This window comes from Rhinolophus sinicus, chromosome 16 (genome assembly GCF_057876585.1).
Source record: "Rhinolophus sinicus isolate RSI-liver-muscle chromosome 16, RSI-T2T, whole genome shotgun sequence".
In the NCBI taxonomy this organism is placed as follows: Eukaryota; Metazoa; Chordata; class Mammalia; order Chiroptera; family Rhinolophidae; genus Rhinolophus; species Rhinolophus sinicus.
Window position 1 is genome coordinate 117,235,174 of NC_142516.1, and position 26,112 is coordinate 117,261,285.

General features: G+C 35.6%; 1 protein-coding gene across 8 annotated transcripts; it reads left to right on the forward strand.

Moving 5' to 3' along the window:
* Positions 1-834: 834 nt before the first annotated feature.
* TLR3 (toll like receptor 3) lies at positions 835-26,112 on the forward strand. Of its 8 annotated transcripts, XM_088793307.1 has the most exons (9): positions 835-973; positions 5,370-5,480; positions 5,900-6,003; positions 6,421-6,503; positions 13,252-13,416; positions 14,226-14,678; positions 16,165-16,356; positions 18,815-20,667; positions 20,912-26,112. In XM_088793307.1, exons 6-9 carry the CDS (start codon positions 14,235-14,237, stop codon positions 21,138-21,140), a joined length of 2,718 nt encoding a protein of 905 aa, XP_088649433.1. In that variant the 5' UTR covers positions 835-973; positions 5,370-5,480; positions 5,900-6,003; positions 6,421-6,503; positions 13,252-13,416; positions 14,226-14,234; the 3' UTR covers positions 21,141-26,112. The 8 variants fall into 8 exon arrangements, with proteins under 8 accessions (XP_088649433.1, XP_088649431.1, XP_088649432.1 ...); XM_088793305.1 differs by lacking the exon at positions 6,421-6,503 and having other exon boundaries at positions 14,212-14,678; XM_088793306.1 differs by lacking the exon at positions 6,421-6,503 and having other exon boundaries at positions 5,920-6,003; positions 14,212-14,678.

Below are 26,112 nucleotides of genomic sequence, written 5' to 3' on the forward strand. Positions count from 1 at the left end.
CAGATAGGTTAAAGTGTGGCCAATAAAATTTTCTCTGCAACTTCCTGTTCAAAGGAGCTTACTGAGAATAGGACTGCCGAGTTTTCCAAATGAAGATTGTGCTAAACTGAGGAAGGGGTAGGGCGATGGTGAACTAAAATGCCATGAAATTTCCTGTATTTTTTAAGGTAAAGTTTTCTTTACTGGGCATTCACTTTGTTAGTGTATTTCTTTGGTGTTTTCCAGAGCTACTATAAGGTTAGTTCAGCGAGTTTCTTGTTATTTTTTATATTTCCATGGAATAAAGCCTCAAAGCTTCCTAGTCTGCCATTTTGCTGACATCACTCCCTTGAGGAACTTTTGTGTAGCTAAACAATCACTCAAAAGAAAAAAAAAATCAAAAGCAGATAACAAAACAGGTGAAAATTTTGTAATATATTTTGATGAAAAGCTAATTTCCATAATTTTCCAAAAAGCTCTTACAAATCAATAATAAAAATATAAAAACCAAGTAGTAATTTGTAAAAATAGCACAAACAGATAATTTAAAGAAAATTGTTACCATTTCTTTTGAAGATGTTAAAGTGTACATTCAACTCTTACATAGGTCTGTCTGTACATAAAGTGAAGAATAAGACTGTCATTTTATACAGGCTGTGAACTCTATATTGGAGTTGTCTGAATTTTGTTAGATTTATGTATTTTATCTCCAAATCTTTTTCATAGTAAACCTTCCCCCTCCCCATCCTTTCCAGTTTTACTTCTTACTTTTGTGAGGACCAATTCTCATATTCTTATTACAAATCCTCCCGTGATACAGATAAAGCTTCCTGTTAGGTGAAAAGAAGAAATAGGGTTAAAAGCAACCACCCAAACCTTCTAATCCTGGGGTTTCTCTTTAATTTCCACTGTTGATTCTGAATTTGCATTATGACATGGAGATCAATCTTCATGAGCATTAATTCTCACTAATGACCAGTTCAACATGACTGCGGTAAGTTATTACAGGTATGCCCTGCTTTTTAAAGTTTGCGTTAAGCCACTTCCCTTTTACGAGTGACCTAGATTAGTACCTGCTTTCTCTAACTGCATGAAATCTGAAGAGGGCTTTCACTGTTTTGAAAAAGGATGAAAAGCAAGAATCGCGTGCAGGCTTCATCTTGCATGAGCCGTTTATAGAGCAGAGGCACCCCTGAGCAGCGAGAGTGGCCCCACCAAGCTACTCCCCTGAGAACTACACTCAGCATCTCAGCATCAAGCTGCCAGAGCTTTGAATTGGTTCTGTGAGCATCTCAATTTATGTCAATTTATTTTATGCACCTGTTATCAAGATGTGTCCTAAGGTATCAGAAAAGCCTCAGAGAGTTCTTAAGAATGTCATCCTTAGTGTAAAACTGGACAGAACTAAACGATGCAGTGATGGTGAACAAAAATAAAGACATTGTATGTATGTTGAATTTGCCTGTGTCTAGAGAGAAAGAATCTTGCAAGCTGCCAAAATTACTATTGGTTCTGCCCGTAGCAAAGCAGTCACTTATATTTGGCATCCAGTCATGGATAAAATGGAAAGTCTATTGGGTGAATGGAGTGAGGGGTGTACAAAGCATGATGCTCCATTAAGTTATCTTAAACATAAGGAGAAATCAGTCAGTCTTCACTTTAATAAGTCAAACTACACTGTACATACATTATTTCTACTTTATACAGGCTGTGTATTTATTATATCATTTCTGCTTTTACTATATGGTGGTGTTATTTTAGGTATTATGTATTACTTGGTATGATTTGGTAGGTTATGTTTTGGGGCTGGGAATGCTCAAATTTTTCCATATTAAATTAATGATAATTGCCTCTTCTTTTTATGGCATTTTGGCTTAGGAATGATTTCAAAGGAATGTTTTATTTTTGAATAGTGGGGGGAAACCTGTAGTTGTTTTTGATACTTTGAACTTTCTTGTGTTGAGTGTGATTATTTAATGTTTTTTGTCTGACATTTCTGACTGCATTCATTGGATGCCCAGCGGACATCAGTTTAGTCAAATTTAATTAGGATGTTTAATGTGTAGGATGATAGTGAAGTTGGCTTCAGAATTCTATTTTAATAAACAATTATCAAATTCAAGGCACATGTTTTGAAGAGCCTTCAGCCACATCATTAGAATGTCAATAGAGTAGCGTGAGGCCCTATCCACACTAACGCACTTCACAGATTGATTTATAAGAGACAGAGAGATATTACCACTTCTCAACTACCCTGTAAAATTACAAAAAAATAGAAAATAAATAAAAGTTCAGGTTGAACCAGAGGCTCTGTGTGTCAAATGTTGGTTTCTTTTTCAGAAGGGAAGTTCAAGTTCAATCCTGGTTAGTAGACATAAGTGAGAGTAGTGGAAAAGACATGGTGTTACTGTCTCATTAACATTCTTGCTGAGTTTGTGGTTTGGTTGAGCTTAATTTAAACCCTCTGAAGTTCAGTTAGCAGAAATGGAAATGATACTGGTAAGAGGAACTGTATGTTTGCTTTAGGGAAAGAGTTAAAAAAGAAATGCCTTCTAGAATGTCAGATGATACAGAGCAAAGACCAGGTCCTTTCTGAATGGTGACTATAAAGGGAGACCCATGAGCACAGTTCAAAATGACTGTTTAATGCTCTGTGGTAAATTTAACTATTTATATAGGTCCATAATATATTCATCACATTATAAACCAATGAGAAGGTTTAATAATGACAAGATATAGTCTTATTTTGGCTTCTTGCTACCACTGGGAAGACTGGTTAGTCTAATCACCTTATTTCCATGAATAAAGGTTTATTTCAAAACTTCCTAAGACCCATTCTGAAGTAAACCTGTGTACAATACTGACTCTTTTAAATACCCAATAGCACCCTAACATGTAGATTCAGTGCTCAAACAAGTTTAAGTATGCCTCAATAATTAATTATATCTTTATTTGGACTTCACAGAATCTGGTAACAGTGTAATTATTGTGTTGTCTAATGTCAATCTGCCTTTTCACATAGTCTTCTGTTTGCCCCACGATTTCAACTGTCTATATATGTTGTCAGAAGTTGCAGTAATTCAAAGAGGATCCGATATATGGTGATGGAAAGAGAACTGAATCTGGGTGGTGAACACACAATGTAATATATGGATGATGTATTACAGAATTGTACACCTGAAACCTATGTAACTTTACTAACAACTGTCACCCCAATAAATTTTATTTAAAAAAAAAAGTTGCAATGATGCAATCTTCATGTCTAAATGAATTGATACAGGAGATTTTGAAGACTATCTCGTACAGCCTTCAGTAGTCTAGTATTACAGATATTGATGATGATAATAATGAAAACCATAGCCAAGCCTTCCTTTATACATCTTATAATGAAGTGACTAGAATTCCTAGTGATTATATCCTATCTTTAATCATCAAACAATTTTTTGCCCAGAATGAAAATGGCTGTAATTGTCTTTTGAATACAATGACTAGTTTATTAAAAATTATTGTTAGGAGCAGGCAGAGAAGGACAGGGGTCTGTAGTTTCATAAATATGTAAATAGTAAGTTGCTAATTATTATCTGCTTATCACTTCCAGTCTCTGTAACTTGCTGTTTTCTTAAGCCGTTATTTCAGATACTTTGCATATACTTAATCAATTCTTTAAAAACAATATTCCTTCAGGTTGAAGGAGGAAACTATAAAATGTATGAATCTTAGTAAAATTAACACAAATTTAGTAAATTTAAGGCACCTTGGCTTCTAGAATTCTGTAGATCTCTGCTGTCCCGGAATAATGCAGCTTCATTTTTATTTTGAGACTGGTTTATCTATCATATTATGAAATAACAGTAAAAAAAGTATGAACTTGTTATTTCATACTTATGGATATATATCACAAATAGTTTTGATTTAATTATCTTAAAAAGGGAAAAAAATAAGCTTTTATTCACTGTAGCACCTGTCACCATGATAGCTAAATAAGTTAATGCATAATTAAGAAATGTCTAGTGGAGAGAAACTGACCACTGTATATAGAAACTAGCAGGAATTAAGGACTATTACTATTTGGATGTGAACTGGTATTAAGCCTAAACTAATTATTGCGTTATGGAACCGTCAGTAAAAAGTATTTATTGAAAGCCATAATAATGCATAACACACTATTCCATTTTTTGTTTTTTGTTTTTTAGTTTAAAACAGCAATAGTCATTTATTTGCTTACGTTTTTGAAATTTTGGCAGGACTTGTTGAGGACAGGTTGTCTCCACTCCATGTTGCACCAGCTGGGGTGACTGAACTGGAATTGGAAAATCCACTTCCAATATGGTTTACTCATATGAATAGCAAGTTGATGCTGGCTGTCTTCTGGGTATTCAGTTAGAGCTGTTGGCCAGAGCCTCAGTTCTCCATATTGCCTTGGCACAAGGCGATACTGAGCTTCTCACAACACAGTGACTGGGTTCTGAAAGGAAAATGGTAAATCCCAATATGCAAAGCTTATCAAGCCTTGGCTTGCTTTGTGCTTACTAATATCCCGTTGGCCAGCTAGTCACATGGCCAAACCCAGAGTTAACATGGAAGAAGACCGTGCAAGGGTCTGAATACTGAAGAGGAACCGGGTTCATTGGAGCCCAAAGTAGCAGTCTTATCATGGAAGAATGGCTAGAGAGTTATAATACATAGAACATATCCTATCCTGCCCTCAAGGAACTCAGAGCGAAGAAATCTTTTAAATACTAGTAATGTTATGCTGCATATCCCAATAAGTAGATATGGGGGACAAGTGTTTACTCAGGACAATTGTTTGCGTGTGGTGTTTTATTACAGATGTGCCAATTGAAAATCAGAAAAGTGTTAACCATGAGCTGAGTAACCACAAGGTGGTCCAGCTAAGACTGGGGCCCAGGAGTGGGCATTTTGCACCTTGACACAAACTTAGTTCTTGCTCTCAATTTTGCAATCAAGTCAAGCTACTGATGTGTTTCAACTGTTCCAGGCTGTTCTATTACTTTACTTCTTTGAATAACTGATTATGACAACTTGTAGTATGTCCTCAGGCAAATCACTTACCTTACTAAGTTTCATATCCCTCATGACTCAAATAAGGGAGTTGGATTAGATAATCTCTACAGTTCCTGCCAATTATTATATTTTATTATATATCAATATAGTTATAACATATGTCATATTATATCAACAATAAAAATGTGTTAATTTTTTGACAAGCACATTGTTTTAACTAACAATGTGCTTGTCAAAAAGCTCATCTTTGACAAGCTCATCTTGTCAAAAAGCTTACTGACTCCACAAAGGAGTCAGTAAAGCTCATCAAAAACTAAGCAGTGAATCTGAACTTTCTCTGGGCATATCTGTTTCTTTTCTAACAGATTCTGACTGGAAATCTGGAAAGTAGAGTGGCCTGTGTCAGGCTGGCTTTGGTCTTTGCCTCGGCCAGCTCTTTCTCTGCTGTGAAACTTGGTCTTTTCTTTGATCAACAGGTTAGTTTCTGCATTACTTATCTACAGTGTTGCTAAGATGAGAAAGTGAGATCAGAGAAGTGGAAGTACTTAGCTTTGATTGTGGACTGAGGTTTTTTCTGTCCTTCTGACCATACACCATTCAATTCTGACAGTTTTGCATCAGCCTTTGGTTAAAAAAAAGAAAAATAGAGGAATTCACTCTCAGTTAGATAATCACTAAGTTCTGAGTGGTGGTGAAGTCCCACTCCTTCAGCTTTCTGTGTTGCTAAGTCTGTGACCTTTTCAATGAAACCCAGGGGACTGCACCGGAAGAAGAAAAAAACAAGACATTTTTAAGAAGCAATTTAAAATGCTTGCTGTGATTGTGGTTTATTTACTTTGACTTTGTTAGAATTTACCAGCTATAAAAGGCTTTTTTTTTTTTTTTTAAACTTCAGTTTCACTTTCGAAATTGCAGCAAACGTGCTACACTTCCCTGGTGAAAACCTGGATTTGGATAAATGAAAAAAGGAATGGTCAACTGTCATCAGAGTAAGTGAAGGTATATGTTTTTAAATTCCTATTGGGATAGGATCTCTCATGTTGAGTAAAGCTAGAATGCACTTTGGTTTTAGCATTCTTTGATCTTTCTTTGAGCTGGTGCTTGAAATCTAGTCAGAATCACTCAACAAAGCGAATGGAAGGAAAGGAAGAGGATAAAGGTAAAGGTAGGGGGAGAAGTGTATCATAACGCGAGGACAGATAATAGCAACAATTTCTAATTAACATGATAAAGCATTTTATGCAGTAATTTAAAAATGTTTTGTTTCCTCTGTAGAATTATGTACCTGGAAAAGTATTATACATTAGGGTAGCTATGGAAATCATTTTGCAACAGCCTTTAAAAAAAAAAAATCTCAACTTTCTCTTAAAGATACAAAGCCCTGTGAGCTTAAAAGAGCTTATCTTTTTTTCTCAGTTTTCTTGGCTGGAGAGGAGACAGAAGCTGACATTTTATGATAATATGCTTGAGAAGGAGAAACACTTCGGCTGTTCCGAGGAGTAAGAAAATCGCTTGTTTGGCAAATGTGAATTAAGTTGAATGGAAATGGAGTCAGCTTCGGCTAGTACTAGTTTAGGAAGCTGCCTCCCAACTTTACAATATAATTTTGTGTTGGAGTGTGTCTGCATACAGTGTATCTGCATAAATTTAGGGAACAATTGTAAAGTTTACAAACCAAACTGTAACTAGTGTTAACCCTAAGTGGCCTGGTTCCACGGTGGATGTCCTAATCATGATGCAATATTTTCTGTCACTTAGACAAAGAAATGTAATCCTACGCACCCTGAAAACGCTTGGCTCAATGAGTCTGTGTTTTGTTTCTTTTTATTAGGTTGGTGCAACAGTAGTTGTGGTTTTTGCAATTATTTTTAACCTTTTAAACTGAAATTACTTTTGCACCACCTAATAGCTTTCTTTGTTTCTGTTATGTCTCATTCAACAGCAACTTGTTTTCACGCTCATTTCATTCCCTAACTGTATTTTTGTTTCTTTTACTGAAGCACATTCTACAATAACTTTTTCATATGGGTTACATAGTTATAAACTTACTGAATCTTTACATGTCTTAAAATATTCCCCCTTATCTTTACTTGTTCCCCTGAAAATGAAATTTTTGGTTCAAAATAGTTTCCCTGAATGTTTGGAAAGCTTATCACTATTGTTTTCCAGTGGATGATGCTGCTGATGAAAAATTTTGTATCAGTCAGGATCTCTTTCCTTTGGAAGTAATTGATCACATGTTTTCCTGAAAAGGTTTTAGGATTTTTTTTGTTAATGGTTACAATTTTTAATTTTCGTAAGATGCTGTGTATTTTTACATTTTCACTCATCCTGCCTAGCACTTGGTGACTCTTTTCCATCGATGAAGTATATTTTCAGATCTGTAATGTCTTTCACTCCTTCAGGCATATGCTTTATAAATGGATTGTTCCTTTACAGTAATTCTGATCTCTGTAGCCCTTTCAGAAAAAGTAAATGTCACCTAGACAACGAGGAGAATACATTGCAGGGGCTGTGTCTGTGAGCCAGTAAATAAAGGTAGTACTCTTATGGGATTGGGAGGAGAGATTTGGGAAAATCTCAGAGAGGTCTGGGGTAGGGAGCTCGTACCAGATTTCCAGAATTATCACTCAAGCCCCACATTCTCCACACAGCTGAGCAGTTAGGTAAGGAGCATCCTGGCTGGCTTGGGCTGTGATGTTCCTCCTAGACTATGGATAGAAAGGTTGTGTGTAGCTTTAAAAATATTTAGTGACAGTATTATAAAGGCTGTAAGATTGAAATGTTAATTTATGGAAGCTAATTTTTTTTTCTGTTCTTGAGAACGAGATTAGAATAAAAGCAAAACCACTAATTTTTTGAAGTGTTTTAGAATTCTCAATACTCACACTACTAGTTCTGTTTTCCCAGACTTAATCATCTAAAATGATTTTACCCTCTAAAACTTATCTGGAATTCTTCTCGTATCATGACTTTAAATCTTTTGGAAAAGCTCTTTAAATATTATTATTGTTGATCCATCATTACATACATTGAAAATACATTAGAATTTTTTTTTTAATATCTGGAAGTGTAAGTAGGTAAATGATCATACCAGAGAATAGCCATCTTACACACATCCCACCAACATAAAGTTATAAATACACATGGAGTTGAGAGTGGTTTTCTTGAGCCGATTCACTGCCTAGGGAAAGCTATTCATTCAACATATATTTTATTCAATACCATCTATGTTCTAGTAATTTTTATAGGCACAGACAACACTTGCCTATTACAACTTTTTATTCTAGTAAGTAGGAATAATTAAATAAATATTAAATAAAAATTTTTCAGATAATTCCCAAAACAACCATCACATAGAGAAAAGCAGTATACTAAAGGAATAACAAAAGAGGAGGATTTACATTTCTGACTTCAAGACATACTATAAAGCTACAACAATCAAAGCAATGTGGTGTTGGCATAAGAATTGAAAAATATTTAGGTGGAAGACAGTAGACAGCTCAGATATAAATTCACACTTAAACACTTATTTGGTTTTTAAGAAAGGCACTGAAGCAATCCAGTGAGGAAAGGAAAGGCTTTAAAAAAAGTAGTCTGGCTAACCAGATGTTCAATTGAAAACAATGGACCTTGACTCCTCCTACCTATCATACACAAAAATTTATTTAAGAGCGATAACAGATCTTAACATAACAGCTAAAATAATAAATCTTTTAAAAGAAAGTAACTTGGGAGGAGGCAAAGTTTCTTGGACAGGACACAGAAAGCAATAATAATAAAAGAAAAAAATGACAAATTAGATTTTATCATAATTATGAAGATATCATTATTCATTAAGAAAATGAATAGGTAAGCCACAAAAGGGAGAAAATAGTCACAAAATATAACTCTGAAAATGAAATATATATATTCCTATAACAAATAATTTAAAAAAAACAACCTAATTAATAAATAAGTGAAATATTTGAACGTACAAGGGAAGATATACAAATGGAAAATAAGCACATTAAAAAATTGTTAAGTATCATTAGTAATCAAAGAAATTCAAATTAGAACCATAATGAGGTATTACTACACACTCACCAAAATGACTAAAAGTGAAAGAATTAATAGCACCAAATGTTCGTAAAGATGTTGGTGGGAGTGTAAAAATGGCACAAAACTTTGCCAAAAGTTCTGGCAGTTTCTTATAAAACTAGCAATAGTAAGCACTTACCAAATGACCCAGGAATTCCAATCTTAGGTATTTACCACAAAGAAATTGAATGTATATGTTCATAAAAACATGTACAAAAATGTTCATAATAACTATTCATAATACTGAAAAGCTTTACACAACCCATGTATCTAATAATACAAGCATGGAAAAAGTATGATATATTTATACAATGGAATACTCAGTTAATTAAAAAAACAGAACTACTGAAACATGCAACATGGATGAATTTCAAAAATATTATTTGGGTAAAAGAAGCCTTATTTAAGAGAGTGAATATGATCCCATTGAAATGAGATTATAAACCACACAAAACTGGCTTCCACACATGATGGCACAGTAGGTAAACACTGTGCTTGCCTCCCCTCATGACCACATCAAAATTATAACTACAGCTACAGAACAACCACCACTGAGAATCACCTAAAGTCTAACTGAATAGAAGTCCTATAACTAAGGACATATAGAAGAAACCACATTGAGACTGACAGGAGGGGGCAGCAACTCAGAATGGTGGTGGTTAAAAATCAGGAAGGATATCTCAGATGTGAAGGTTCCCCCTGAGAAGTGAAGGGTCCCAGCCCCATACCAGGCTTCCCAGCCAAGGGTTCCAGTGCCAGGGAGAGAAGACCCCATAACTTCTGGCTGTGAAAACTAGTGGAGATTGTGGCTGAGTGAGATGAGGGCAGGTGCAATCCCAGGTGATTCTCTAAAAGGGACTATACTTGGACTGACTTGCTGACGTCCTCACCAGCTCTGAGCTCCAGCCCTGGGGCAGCAGCTTGAAAAGTGCCAGCGACATCTGGGGAGGAAATGAATTGTCTGGCCTTAGAGTGAGGGCTGGAGAGGCAGCTTTTTCACAGACAGAAGTGCTGACAGAAGCCATTGTTCCTTTTGTGAGCCAACCCCCTCTCCCTGAGGCTGTACACACAAGTGGATGCCATATCTGTCTCCATCTAACTGGTTAACGCAATTCACTCTACTCTGGTGATACCCTGAGGCCCCTCCACATCCAACTTGCAGGCCCACCTAAATCGCCTCCAGTAGCTTTAACAAACAAACAGCCTGTCTTGGCTCATACTATGGACTTTCTTAAAATCTTTCAAGGGTTCACAAAACCCCAACAAGCAGCATGTGGCCTTGGTCTGGCCTGTACCACTTATTAAGCAACCCCGAGCGCAACACTAGAAGCACCCAGCCTGGGTTCTCAGCTTAACCTCTCCCAGGCAACTCTAAGCCAGTACAAGAGACAACCATCTGTAGATCACTTTGTAACTCATACCAAGTGGCCCCCAGGCAGGTCATAGGCAGAAGATAACTTTAGTCTGCACCAAGGTCCTTCCAAGAGGCCCAGAATCAACACACCAGGTGGCTGGCTTCATACCACAACAGAGCACTGCCCAACCACCACCATAAACAATATGCTCAAAAGGCAGACTGGGCAGGCACCAGAGCCCTGCTAAAGCAAGTTTTATTCTGTAGTGTCAGCCCCAGCACCACAGCTCCTCCACTGTAGTCATGGTTAGTCCTCACAACTAATCAGCCTGAGGGTCAATCCTTCCCATTGATGTGCCAACAGCAATCAAGGCACAATTACAACAGGAGGGCACACACAACCCACACAAGGGACACACCTGGAGCACCAGGCTCAGGTGACCAGGGAGACTGCACCACTGGGCTCTAAAGACACCTACTACATAAGGTCATTCTACTAAGACCAGGAAACATAAGAGCCCTACCTAATACATAGAAAGAAATGCAGGGAGCCAACAAAAATGGGGAGAAAAAGAAGCATACTAGATTTATTGGAGTGATAAGTTAGAGGGGGATTGGGGTGCAGGGTGAAAATGGTGAAGGGATTAAGAAGTACAAATTGGTTATTACAAAATAGACATGGGGTTGTAAAGTAAAGCATACAGAATATAATCAATAATATGACAATAACTATGCTTAATGCCAGGTGGGTACTAGACTAGTCAGGGTGATCACTTCTTAAATTATATAAATGTCTAACCATTATGCTATACACCTGAAATTAATACAAAATAATATTGAATGCCAAAATAAATAAATAAATAAATAAATAAATAAATAAATAAATAAATAAATAAATAAAGTGTAAAAAAAAAAGAAGAGATACTAAAAACGTTCAAAGAGAAAAAGGGAACTAAAATAAAGGAAACTTTTCTATAAAGGAAAGAAAACAAAATGAGCATGATTTCTTTTTAGCAGCACTGGATACTAGAAAACAATGAAATAATGCCTTTACGAGGTCTGACAATCAAGTTTGCGCTCACCACCGTGCGCTTACATTGGCAGCACTGTACTTGGTATATCAGTGTTTCACAGCTGTGTTCGTGTCAGTGTGTGGCGGTGTCTTGGTGAGTGGTGTTCATCATTGTTGTATGTTTTTGTGTGCCATCAGGAGAATGAGCTTTAATAAGAGCAACAAACAAACATTAAATTTCTTGTTAATCTTGGCAAGAGTGGAATTGAAATCAGGGACATGTTAGTCCAAGTTTATGGGGATAATGCCATGAAGAAAACGGCAGTGTACAAATGGATTAAATGTTTTTCTGAGGGGAGAGAACACGTCACTGATGAAGAGAGGTCAGGGCAGCCAGTCACGAGCAGAACTGATGAAAACATTGCAAAAATTCATTGAATTGTGCGTCAAAATCATCAGCTGACTGTGAGAAGCATAGCAGCCCAAGTAAACAACAGTAGAGAAACAGTTCGGAAAATCTTAACTGAAAATCTTGGCATGATAAAGGTGTGTGCAAAAATGGTCCCGAAGGAGTTCTTGCATCACAACAATGCATCAGCTCACATGGCACTGTCTTTGAGGGAGTTTTTAGCCAGTAAACAAATCACTGTATTGGAACACCTTCCCTACTCACTGATCTGGCTTCCAATGACTTCTTTCTTTACCTGAAGGTAAAGGAAATATTGAAAGGAAGACATTTTGATGATATTCAGGACATCAAGGGTAATACGATGACAGCTCTGATGGCCATAACGTCTTGGTGTTATGGAAATGAAGCCACATGTGGGTCTTCTTTCAACAAAAATAGAATAGGAGACATTATAAAAGTCAAGAAAGTCATGGTTGAAATAAGCAACAAAGTAAACAAGGCATAATTCTTAAGAACTAACTGAGTATCAGGTAGAAGAATTCATATTGTCTAAGATATTCAAGGGTCACTTGCTTGGGAGCATAAGGTTATATCTTCTGCACTCAACTAACTGCACTCAACTGAATTCATGTTTTATTCGTGGGTAATATTAATTCCTTAAAACCTGTATTTAATGTGAAGTTTCCATAAATTGAAATCTTTTTTCTTTTTATTTCTGAGTGCAAAGCTGTGATTGTTATGGTTCCTCAAATCACCCACTTAAAATATCAAGCATGATAATGTTTAATTTGTAAGAATTACACTTTTTTTTTATATAAAAACCACAGTAGTTAATGCAATGTTTCCTAAGCAATTTCTTTATACAGTACATAAAGGATTCTTATTAAAACGTTGAAAGGTTTTGGATTTTGTGAATGATGTATTAGCAAACGCTTAATTTTTTTTTTACTTTCTCTCATTGGATCAAGTAGCAGGGTAAAGTGATCTCCTAACCTAGGACTTTCTTTTCATTCTCTAAAATGAAATTGAAAAACAGAGCACTTTGAAAGAAACCTGGCTTCCTTAAATAAAGATCATTTGTAGGCCCGAGTGTCTCCTGCAGCTCTCCACCTAACCCAAAGTTGAGTTAATAAGGAGCTTTTCAAATCTTTCTAACCATTCATGAATTTCCTTGAATTTCGATTATTTTACATGCTTGGCTCCTTCTACTATTTCCTTCTTGTTTGACTGTTAGCTGTGATTGTTTCATGGTATAATTAATTTGGTATAGATTTTCTTTATAAAGTAAACACTTTACAAAATAAATAGTTAAAATGATCAATGTATATAAATCATGGATTATTGTACTGATTAATAATAATAGTAATAACATTCAATGTTGCTTTACTCCAGATACTGCAAAACTTATCTCCTTTAATCTTCGTAACAACCTATGGAGGAGTTACTTTAATTATCTCTGCTTACAAGAAGAGGAAACAGTCCTGAGAAATGAATTAACCTGTCAGAGGTTACAAAGTAGAGGATCCAGGATTGGAACTCAGAGGGTATAATTCCAGGGTTTGTACTCTTAATCACTATGGCTCTCTAAGTCTTACTGATTCTGCAGTGAATGTTTATTTACATAATTATAAAACTGAAAATATTGTTTATTCACTTTAGGTTTCCTGAATTGATCTAGGCCAGCTGTGCCTGATTTATCATAGTTTTAGGATAAATGCTAATGTTTTATTACCTTGACAAGTTAACAATGTTATAGATGACGGTTTTAGAAAATGTAAGGATGGAAAAAGTGTGTAGAAAATACAGGGCTGCACATTTCCTGTATCATGAGGTGAGGTGTCAAGTGATTTTGTCTAATGTTGGGTGATCAATAGACAGAGTTGTAGGTGTACTCTTTAAAATTATAAATATCACATAGATTAAATTAAATTTAAAATAACTAAAGAAACACTGTGAAGATGATGAGGAAGTACCATAATTAAGTTCCTTATCTTTATAGTGGGAAGAAAATAGTCAAACTCATTAAATGAAGAAATACAACCAGAGCCATGTTATTTAGATTTGTGAAGGTGATCATGAGAATTACAAGTAGAAACTGTCAAGAGGTTACCTTGGAACATCCTAACTGGATGGAGATGGAGAGTGAAGAGGGAGTTTGTGTATTCCATTTTGTACTTTTCTGTGCTGTTTGAGTTACTTCCATATGATGTACTACTTGTATAATGCATACTAGTATATTATAAGAATTATAGTAAAAAGATCAGACACAGGCACATTTGGTGGTATATTTTACAAGGAATATACCAATGCATGTGAAAGCCTACAATATTAATGTTGTCCATTGCTTTTTAGTATTTCTTTTATAGGGCAGAATCATGAGTTGGAATCTGCTTTATCACATCTCCTGCTTTTGGGTATTCTTGCCCTTTTGGATACTGTGTACATCTTCTACCAACAAATGTGCTGTGAGGCATGAGGTAGCTGATTGCAGTCATCTGAAGTTGACTCAAATACCTGATGACCTCCCGGCAAACATAACAGTGTTGAATCTTACCCATAATCAACTCAGAAAATTACCACCTGCAAATTTTACAAGATACAGCCAAATTACTATCTTGGATGGAGGATTTAACTGCATCTCAAAACTGGAGCCAGAATTGTGCCAAAAACTCCCCTTGTTGGAAATTTTGAACCTCCAACACAATGAGCTATCTCAACTTTCTGATAAAACCTTTGTCTTCTGTATGAATTTGTCTGAACTCCATCTAATGTCCAACTCAATCCAGAAAGTTCAAAATAATCCCTTTAAAAACCTGAAGGTAAGATGAAAATGTTCATTTCCATATAATAAATGAAAAATATGTTGTCTAATATTAAATTTTCAAGTCACATATTCATCCTTAGACTTAGTATCTAGATATCTTAGTGAAAAATAAGAAATCTGTTCTACTCAAATGAGGGTGGGGGACACACAAATATTGCCATTATGATTGGAAATGTTTTCAAATGAGAAAATATCATCTTCAATCAGTTTCAATCTTAATTTTGAAGAACTCTGCCTCTCTTGCTTCCTCCTGTTAAAAACAGAACTTAGATATAAGAGGTAGAGATCAGAGAAGAATCACAATATCCTATGAGGAACACATCAAAGAAATGCTCAAAACTGCTGATTTAGTACCTGAAAAAAAAAAAAAAAAAAGTCAAGTCTAAATCCTAACTTTAAGTTAACACATTGATACAGGAAAAATTCTTCAAGTAAAAGTTACTTACTCTTCATTGTAGAAGTTTCCTCACAATGTTGCTTTTTCCAATGGCTACTGACTTTTTCCTTTAAGTTCTTTGCTTGAATTTTAAGTCTGTGAAAAAAGTATTATCTCTAAATCTGAGACAATTATTAAGTGCTTTTCTTAAGCCAAAACGGTTTTCAAAACTCCATTTTCTTCATTTTATGGACTTATAAAACACTGAGCATTGCTTGACTTCAGATGCCAAGAATAACATACAAATTTAAATATGCTTAGAAACATTTATAAAACGATTTGCTTGCAAGCGATTTGAAATTCTTTCTTGTGCCTTATTAGATTCTGATGTGGAGAAAATGTCTTTGGACGCAAAGACCTCAAAATCTGATTAGAGTAATCATTATTGAAATATTATTTTTATTTTTAAAACATAAATAGTCTTGTTCTCTTTAATAGACATTGCATAAGATTTTGCCTGAACATGTATCAATTTTTCCTTACCTTTTACTTAAGTTGTAAGTTTATATATTCAAAAGCAGCCTAAGATAAGTAATAAAATATCGCACAACACTGACAAAACAAACAAAAATTAGTATTTTCTACTAGCCATGATGCAAAATTTGCATAACTATTGATCTTTCTAAATATAAGAATCATTTTACGATTTCATAGATGACAGTTCTATTCATACTTTTTAAGAAAACATTTATTTTTGTTGTTGTTTGTTTCGTTTTCAAGGCTGAGACATGACACTATATGATTGATAAGGCACAGGAATAGTCCTTGCATCATAAATAAATGCTTATTATAAATAAATATGTAAATAAATGTTTATTATAATTATTCCTTATATCATGAGTAAGTAAGCTTAAGTTTTTTTTTTTTTTTTTGTGAAGAGAAATAAAGTGATTCTTGATATATGATATTAAATCTTTGCAATAATGGTATTTTTAATCACAACAAAGTTATTTTGCTGTTGAATTATTTCTAAGATTCATGTACATTTAGAGGAACTATTTTTGATGGCGAGACTCTAACTTATATACATTTTTTTTTCTCTCAGAATTTAATCAAATTAGACCTATCTCATAATGGTTTATCAACTACTAAATTAGGAACTCAGCTCCAACTGGAAAATCTCCAAGAGCTTCTATTATCAAATAATAAAATTCATGTACTAAGTCGTGAAGACTTTGATTTCCTTGGCAATTCTTCCTTAAAAAAATTAGAGTTGTCATCAAACCAAATTAAAGAGGTAAGAAGTAAGGTAAAATTATTTTATGTTCTGACTTTAAGTGTGGATAGTCCCTAATTGTGTCTCATGGATAGGAATCTAAAGTTCCCTATAGAAAGAGGTGATAACTTTTGCCATGTCTTCCAAAATCTTTCATACTGACTGCTCGGGCCATTAATGTTATCCTCACAAGAAAGGGAGTTTGGTAAGCAAGTAGGAGCTGGGGCTTGCTTTGCTGTCAGACAGAAGTGGGTTAAAATCCCCATTCCATTTACAGACCAGTACTTTGACCTTGGGGAATTTACTTAACTTCTCTGGATGTTAGTTTCCTCACTTATAAAGTGGAATACTATCTATAGCACAAAATTTCTGAAAAACTTAAAATCGCATGATAGTTAAGAGCAGGGGCTCTAGAGGTGGGTTAACTGGCTCCCTATCTGGGCTGTATCTCTTAATAATTGTGCAATTAGGCAAATTTTTCAAGTTTTCTCTGCTCTAAAATTGGCATAATAAGGGCACTATTTCATAGGACTGAGTGGTAAAGATTGTAGCATAGGGTCTGGTATGTAAGCTCAGTAAGTCACTAGCATTAGATTATTATAAAAATGTTCCAATAACTGGGTATACATAACTAATCTTTTCTTTTTGGATCCATGATCTTCAATTTGTTAACTATTTTCGTATACAAGTATGTCTGTATTTTATTCTTTTACAGGCTGAGAATGAGAATATTGGAAATCCTAAATTAAGTCAGATTTTTAAAAGCTGTATTAATTTTCAGACATAAAAATAGACTGTGTACAAATTATCCTGTGGTAATAATTAAATGTTTTATGTAAGCTACTCATATTAATTTTAAACAGCACTTTTTTCTACTTTAGAACATTTATTGTAGAATTTTATACAATATATAAATAATGAGGGGAATAAAAATCACCCAAAAGCCCACAGTCCAAAGATAGCCAATGTTAGCATTGAGATATGTTTATTTCCAGCTTTTCTCCAAATAATAGTAAGAAAAACATCAGTAGCTGAAAGTCATATAGTACTTAACTGTGACAACTTCTTTATTTATATTTTTTATATGGTTCTATAACCAACCTATTCCTATTACTGTGTTTCCCTGAAAATAAGACCTAGCCAGACCATCAGCTATAATGCGTCTTTTGGAGCAAAACTTAATATAAGACCAGTCTTATTTTAATATAAGACCCCATCTTATATAATGTTATATAAGACCGGGTATAATATAATATCATATGATATAATACTTGGTCTAATATAATACAATATAATGTAATAAAATATAATGCCGAGTCTTATATTAATTTTTGCTCCAAAAGATGCATTAGAGCTGATGGTCTGGCTAGGTCTTATTTTCGGGGAAACACGGTAGCATTCTCACAAGAGTAAATTGAGATGAAGAAAGATTAAGGAACGTGTTCAACGTCTCACGGGTAACAGAGCTGGGTTTCTGGCAGTGTTGGACCAGAGCTCATGCTCTTAACAACTGTGCTATATCGTGTCTCTTGAGGATGACAGTGCACCCTGACATTTAAAAGCAACCTTACCTCATGCACATTCTCCATATCATTAAGAAATATTCAAAAACTTAATTTTAGCTGCTGCAAAATAATCCTGTTATGTAAATTTATCGTAATTAATTTAATAATGTCCTGTTTTGCAGTTCAACTCACTTTACCTGCAATAACGCATGCTTTCTTCTCCATTTCTATCTTTTCTTCTGTTAGTCCTAACATTTCACAAATGACACAGTGGAAATAAGAGTTTCTTTGCTCTTCTGGTGTTTAACTGACAGGGACTGGCTGCTGTCCTCCCTGGATTCCTTCTCTCTTGCTTTCTTTTCTTTTGTTCCAGCGCTGGGTCCCAGAATAGCCAAGGCATCTGGTGAGGGAATGGGGACAGAGGGAAGGAAGCTGGAAGCATGGTAATGAAATGAAGTCAGGAGAAAACCTGGCTGGAAAGATAAAGAGGATAGCTGGAACTCAAGAATTACAGAGGGAAAGTGGGTGTCACTCTTTCATAATAAAATCCACCCATTTGTTCCTCAATGTTCACTGAGAACAGTGGTCACAAAGAGAGAAACAGGCTCTGTCTCAATAGTGACTTTATGAATAGTTTAATTGCAATTATACTCAATGTGATGAAGTAAAAGTACGAGAGACTAAACCTAGATCGAGAGGTCAGGGAAGGTCCCCCGAAGAAGTGACATCTAAGCTGAGGCATAAATTCCCAGTAGAAGTTAGCCTGCGGCCAGGGGAGGTAAGGGGTTGGAGCCGGACATGGTATTACAGGCATAGAGTAAGGAGCTGTGTGTTAGAGGAATGGAGAGAAAACCCAGAGAAAGTGGTGCAAAAGGAAGGGAGATTCAGTAAAAAATTGTGTTTAAGCTTTGCAAATGTCATACAAACACTATTGTGTTTTGGTTATTAATCTCCTTTTTTCTCCCCACCTTTAGTTCTCTCCAGGGTGTTTTCATGCAATTGGAAAAATATTTGGTCTCTCTCTGAACAATGCCCAGCTGGGCCCCAGTCTCACAGAGAAGCTTTGTTTGGAATTATCCAACACAAGCATTCAGAGTCTATCCCTGAGCAACACCCAGCTATCCAAAACAAGCAATATGACTTTTATTGGACTAAAGCAGACAAATCTCACCATGCTTGATCTTTCATATAACAGCATAAATGTGATTGGTAATGATTCCTTTGCTTGGCTTCCACATTTAGAATATTTCTTCCTGGAGTACAATAATATAGACCATCTGTTTTCTCACTCCTTTTATGGGCTTTTCAATGTGAGATACCTGAATTTGAGACGATCTTTTACCAAACAAAGCATTTCCCTTTCTTCGCTTCCCAAGATTGATGACTTCTCCTTTCAATGGCTAAAATGTTTGGAATATCTTAACATGGATGATAACAACTTTCCAGCCTTAAAAAGCAATATGTTCACAGGTCTAATAAACCTGAAATACTTAAGCCTATCCAACTCCTTCACAAGTTTGCGAACTTTAACCAATGAAACATTTGTGTCACTTGCTCATTCTCCTTTACTTATACTCAACCTAACCAAAAACAAAATATCAAAAATAGAGAGTGGAGCTTTTTCTTGGTTGGGCCATCTTAAGGTACTTGACCTTGGCCTTAATGAAATTGGGCAAGAGCTCACAGGTGACGAATGGACAGGTCTAGAAAAAATCATTGAAATTTACCTTTCCTACAACAAATACATACAACTGACTAGCAATTCTTTTGCCTCGGTTCCAAGTCTTCAACAACTGATGCTCCGAAGGGTGGCCCTTAAAAACGTGGATATTTCCCCTTCACCTTTTCACCCTCTTCATAACTTAACCATTCTGGATCTAAGCAACAACAACATAGCCAACATAAATGATGAACTGTTGGAGGGTCTTGAGAAACTAGAAATTCTGGATTTGCAGCATAACAACTTAGCTCGGCTCTGGAAATATGCAAACCCTGGTGGTCCTGTTCATTTTCTAAAGGGTCTTTCTCACCTTCGCTTCCTTAACTTAGAGTCTAATGGCTTTGATGAGATCCCCGCTGAGGCCTTCGAGGACTTACTTGAATTAAAGAGCATCGATTTAGGATTGAATAATTTAAACATAATTCCACCGTCTGTCTTTGATAATCAGGTATCTCTAAAGTCATTGAGCCTTCAGAAGAATCTCATAACATCAGTTGAGAAGAATGTTTTTGGACCAGCTTTCCAGAACCTGAGTACTTTAGATATGCGCTTTAATCCATTTGATTGTACATGTGAAAGCATTGCCTGGTTTGTTAACTGGATTAATAGTACCCATACCAACATCTCTGAGCTATCAAGCCATTACCTCTGTAATACTCCCCCTCAATATCATGGTTTACCAGTGATGCTTTTTGATATATCACCCTGCAAAGACAGCGCCCCCTTTGAACTCCTTTTCATGATAAATACCAGTATCCTATTGATTTTTGTCTTTATTGTACTGCTCATCCATTTTGAAGGCTGGAGGATATCTTTTTATTGGAATGTTTCAGTGCATCGAGTTCTTGGTTTCAAAGAAATAGACAAACAGCCAGAGCAGTTTGAATATGCAGCGTATATAATTCATGCCTATAAAGATAGGGATTGGGTCTGGGAACACTTCTGCCCAATGGAAGAAAAAGATCAAACTCTCAAATTTTGTCTGGAAGAAAGGGACTTTCAGGCAGGTGTCCTTGAACTTGAAGCAATTGTTAATAGCATCAAAAGGAGCAGGAAAATTATTTTTATTATAACACACCATCTTTTAAAAGATCCATTGTGCAAAAGGTAGGTGAACGTTATGAAATTTTAAGTGTATACTTGTTTTCAAATTGAGATTTTAAATATTATTAAAATTATTACTCACAACTCAAAGAATTTTAAAAATAAAATTAAGAAAAACATAAACTGATTTTTAGTGACGTATTAAAGTAAATTCTAAGGGGAATTTTAGATTTTAGTGCCTGTGGCTGTTAAAAACGCTATATTGACATATGACTTACTTCATATATACTTTTTTTTTTAAACTTAGATTCAAGGTGCATCATGCAGTTCAGCAAGCTATTGAACAAAATCTAGATTCCATTATTTTGATCTTTCTTGAGGAGATTCCAGATTATAAACTGAATCATGCACTCTGCTTGCGAAGAGGAATGTTTAAATCTCACTGCATCTTGAACTGGCCAGTTCAGAAAGAACGAATAAATGCCTTCCATCATAAATTGCAAGTGGCACTTGGATCCAGAAATTCAGTACATTAAATTTATTAAAAAACGAAATTAATAAAGGAATAACTTTCCTAATTTATAAGTTTCATGGTAAATTTAAGTTTTACTTGAAAATAATGTAAATCTGTTTACTCATATTTATAGGTGAGAGTATTAGATCACAATTATCTCTCTTTTATAGAAATATATCTCTTTATTTCAGGCCTTTTATTACCAATTGACTTAATTTGACCCAAAATAAACATAGAAGACTCTCCTCTACTAATGAATATACACAATTGGTTATGGAGGCCAAAGACAAGTTAGGAAAGTTTAAATATATTCCTCATTTAAGTAAAGTTAGAGTTATGTAAGCACTTGTGAAAGTTGTATTTGGGTTGTTTTGGATGCACTCATAATAGAATAAAAATAATTGTTTTAATGGGAATAATGCTATTTCAGTTGTAAAAGAATAAAATATGTACCCATGTTTTTGAAAGTTTAATTACAGTAGTGTTTCAATTGAAAAGTTTGTATTTTAGTGGTGCCTATCCCAGTGTTTATTTTGTTAAATACCATTTTAATATACAGATTCAAGGGTAGAAAACATTTGTGATTCATTTTGATTATTTAAGGAAATAAATAGTTTAATAAATACTTATATCTTCTTGATATTTGGAGTTTTGCTATCGGAGGTGTTAGAAGAAACAATTTTCTTACTTAGAAGTGTTGCAGAAAGGCTTGCTTCCTGAAGGTTAATTAGTAAATTGGCTTTGTGAAATTAAAATATTGTCCTCCCCTGGTCACAGATTCAGGAGGTGGCCCTGGCCAAATCACTTGGTCCCACTGGGATTCTTTGACTCATGATCTGGAAAATTATGATGACAAACAAAATCTTAAAGATCTCATATAATTAGTGATGATGGAATATATTATTGTACCACAAAATAATATGCTATCTGTAAATTAGTCCTTATGATTATTTTGTTTTATTTTTGTTTTACAATAAAAAGTCTAATTATTGGAAATAGACATGAATGGCTTTTTAAACCCTTTATAGTTCTGTTATTCAAATATAAGAGAGTTGAAATTATAATGTTGAGTTAACTTCTATACTTAAAGAATTCATATGTTAAATTTATGGAGAATTTGAGACATCACATTTTGGAACTGTGATTTAAATAGTTCAGTATTCTCAGGGCTAAATGGACATAATTCTGGAGAAAGTAATATTCACTGAACTTCTGGTTCTAAGAAAGTCTACATTCTCCCCATAAGAATATATGATATTTGCAAACAATACCTCCAGTAAGGAGCTAATATCCAAAATATATGAGGAACTCATACAACTCAACAACAAAAAGACAAACAATCGAATTAAAAAATGGGCAGAGGAAATGAAGAGAAACTTCTCCCAAGAAGACATACAAATGGCCAACAAATGTATGAAAAAATGCTCAACTTCACTAGCTATTAGGGAAATGCAAATCAAAACCACAATGAGATATCACCTCACACCTGTTAGAATGGCTATCATCAAGACAAAAGGTAGCTGAATCAACAACGTGGAGTTTAAAATAAACCTAGGTATTTAGATTTTACCTAAAAATGACACTTTGTAGATTGAAATAAATAGTAGATATAATCAATTTGTTTGTGTGTGTTTGGGGGGGGCGGGTGTCAATACCATTTATTTAACAATATCTAATTATTCAAATGTCTACCTTAGATTATTTGAAAAGGAACTCAATAGTAAGTGATGGTGATCATTAGAAAATGTAAAGATGCTACGAATCAAGTGCTTAAAAAACCATTTCTCGCAATCTATAGAGACAGAATGCAGGTTAGTAGTTGTCTGGGCCTAGAGACCAGAATGGGGAGTAACTGCAAGTGAGCACAAGAGATCTTTTGGGGTGATGAAAGCATTCTAAAATTGGATTGTGCTAATGATTTTACTTAATGATTTTAGTATATAAGTTTACGAAAACTCATTGAATCGTATACATAAAACAGGTGAATTTTATGGTATATAAATTATGTATTAATAAAGCTGTTAAAAATGTAGTATTTATGGAACAGCTACATGTACCTAGCCCTGTGTTAAATATTGTGGGGTACAAAGGATATGTGATGTAGAAAATGGGGAAATCGGCGTTAGGGTAGGAAGGGATTATCAAAGATGGGCCTGAACAAGGAAGGCTACAAAGAAGAGGATCAGACCTTTTAAAGGTGGGTAGGATTTTGGTGAGTGAGGAGGATGATGGCAGAATGAACAGTAAGATGGAAAATAGGGAGGGAGACATGAACTTGGTGTTGGGAGATAGTAGGGAGGCTACAGAGCATGGAACCAGGTTGCAGAGAGCATGACAGAGGAATTTAGATTTAAAGAGTAAGGTATTTTAAAATTGTAACTTTATGGGTATCAATTGGCAAAACCAAAAATTATAATAAAATTTCCTTCCTGGATCTATGACTTAGATTTGTGTGACTAGTTGAATAGAAGAACGTAACTTACAACATCATAGTCCAATCAGCCAGGCTTAGTCTCACGTAATAGAAAGGGATTTGAAGCACCTATTTTTTCCTATAAACATATAAATTTGGGTTAAAATAACAAAGCATGACCATCAGTTGATCATTAGTTACTAATCGCACTAGGTGATTGATATGTTAGCCATTTTCAGCTCTTACCACTCCTTAGCCTTGACTATCTTCCTGTCCAAGGGAGAAACTGGTTCTGTAAGGTGACTTTTCTCCCCACCAGTCTAGCAAACAACTCATTGAGTACATTGGGCAGAAGTCAAGGGACTTTTCAATGATGCAAATTTTCTAGTTTCGTGTTGTGAGAATTTCTGGGCAACCAGTTTTGAATTCTTACCTCCCTTTTACCTTAAGTCTGTTCAACAGGAAACAGACTCTGGGAGGGAGATTTTCATGCAACAGATTTGGGGTAGTGCTCTGATTTAATGGGAGAGAAATACGTTGGGCTGTAGAGAGAAAGAATGTGAACTGTGATGCAATTGTAATTGCAACTGAGACCTTAGCGGACTCCACCGGGAGCTCTGGACCTGGGATGGACCTACAGAATTAACACAAATCTGGGCAAAGGGCCTGGACCACTGTACCCTCACATCAATTAGTAACTACATATAGGCAGTCCCAGGGAGGAAGGGTGATCTTGAGCAAAAAGCTTTGTCCAAAAGCAATTCCAAAGGAAAGACTCAATTGTGAACCATCTAACACTCTGGGCAACTGGAAGAATAGGTGCCCGGATCCCGAAGGGGAGTTCTTGGCAGTTTCCTACTGCAACCAGTACAACTTCCGAGGTATTTAAACATTAAAATAGACATAGCTCGGTTGATTTCTTCTAACACTTCTGGACACTTCCAACCATTTTATTTTTAAAAAATGAAGTTCTCTTCCAGAAATTCTGGAAAACAAATGGTTTCAAAAGAAGTCAACATTGAAAAACAAACAACAACAACAACAAAAAACAAGGATGCTTTAACAGTGTCAATGTCTTCCAGTCAAAGGCCACCAGTAACACACCTGCAGTTGAGCAAGTTGGGTTTATTTCTCATTGCAGTGAAGGAGAGGACACGTACCATGGGGAACCATGGGGAACCATGGGGTGTCTCAGGAAGATGCTTGAAAGATCCTATTATATAAATGTAGGGAAGATGTTGAAGAAAATTTGTCTTCATTGGTTGATGTAAGCTTTTGTCTATTAGCTTTTATTTGTTCCTGTATATGAGGTGATTTCTGTGCTGTGATCAGGGGTTGAGTAAATTCCACCTTTGCTCTCATTCTCCTGAGCAGCAGAGATGTGAGATGGTATTGCTTTCTGGGTTTCATTCTCCTGAGCAGGGGAGACATGAGATGAGGTTTTCTGTTTGGTCTCATTCTCCCGAGTAGGGGAGATATGAGATGATGTTTGTTGTTCTGTCCATTTTGTAAGGTGATGGTTAGCTTAGGCTTAGAGAAATTCTTGATCAGGGGTTGAGAGAATTTCCTCTTTGTTCTGTCTGTTTCGCCCACATCAGCAGATGAAGTGAAGAAGTAGCTAAGTTATATCAGGACGACGTGACAGACACATTGCCAGGCTTTGGAAGACCTAGGGCTGATGGTCCCAAGCAAGAACAGTAGATGTTGCTTATCCGGATGAATTGGCCCTTTGGCCAGATGGGCAACATTTGTATCAGTAACTGTTGGACCCTCCCAGAACTGGACGTTCCCGGAGGGGGAAGCAGGAACAAGAAACTTAACTCTAAGGTACATCTGAGAATATATATAAGGCAGACCTCAGTTGGCAGTAGTATACTAATTATTGTTTCATCATTTGGTCATTTGTCATTGGTGATTTTTCATCATTCTAACATTTTGAAGACTTCAGCAATATGCAGGTTACAGCACCAGGGGATGTCCTGACTTCCAGCCGTTAACCTGGTGAGATCTGGCTGATTCCTGGCCTCTCCTGTGTTGTTCCCCATGGTTAGCCTTCTTGAGAACTTGTTAGCATCTGGAAAACTTGTATGCAGCTTGCAGCTTACAACATCAGAAGACGCCTTGACTTCTAACAACAACAATGCCAACAACAGCAGCAGCATTCTGGGATACTAGCAAGCAGCAGTGTGGGAGACGCCTGAGTTTCTCTCAGCTACAGATCTGGCAAGGTTTTGACTTATGACTTTTCCAGTGCTGTTCTTCCCCAGTTTGGTGAGCTTTTGACATCTACTGTAATAGTTACTATCCTATAGAGCTTATTACTGCTTTTGGATACTCCTTACTGATGTTATTTGTGTATTCAGCCAAGTGATTTTTGATCAATATAAACATACGTTGGGATCTCTTAAACTTATAAGTATGTGTACTCCTTTGATATGACACTGGTATCAATATACACGGTTTAGTCCTAACCGTATTTATTTTCAGTCATTAGCACATTGTATTAATTTCCTTTGTCTTTTGCTATTGCATATTGCTAAATAAGTTGATTAGATATTGCTAAATAAATTCATTAGCCCCA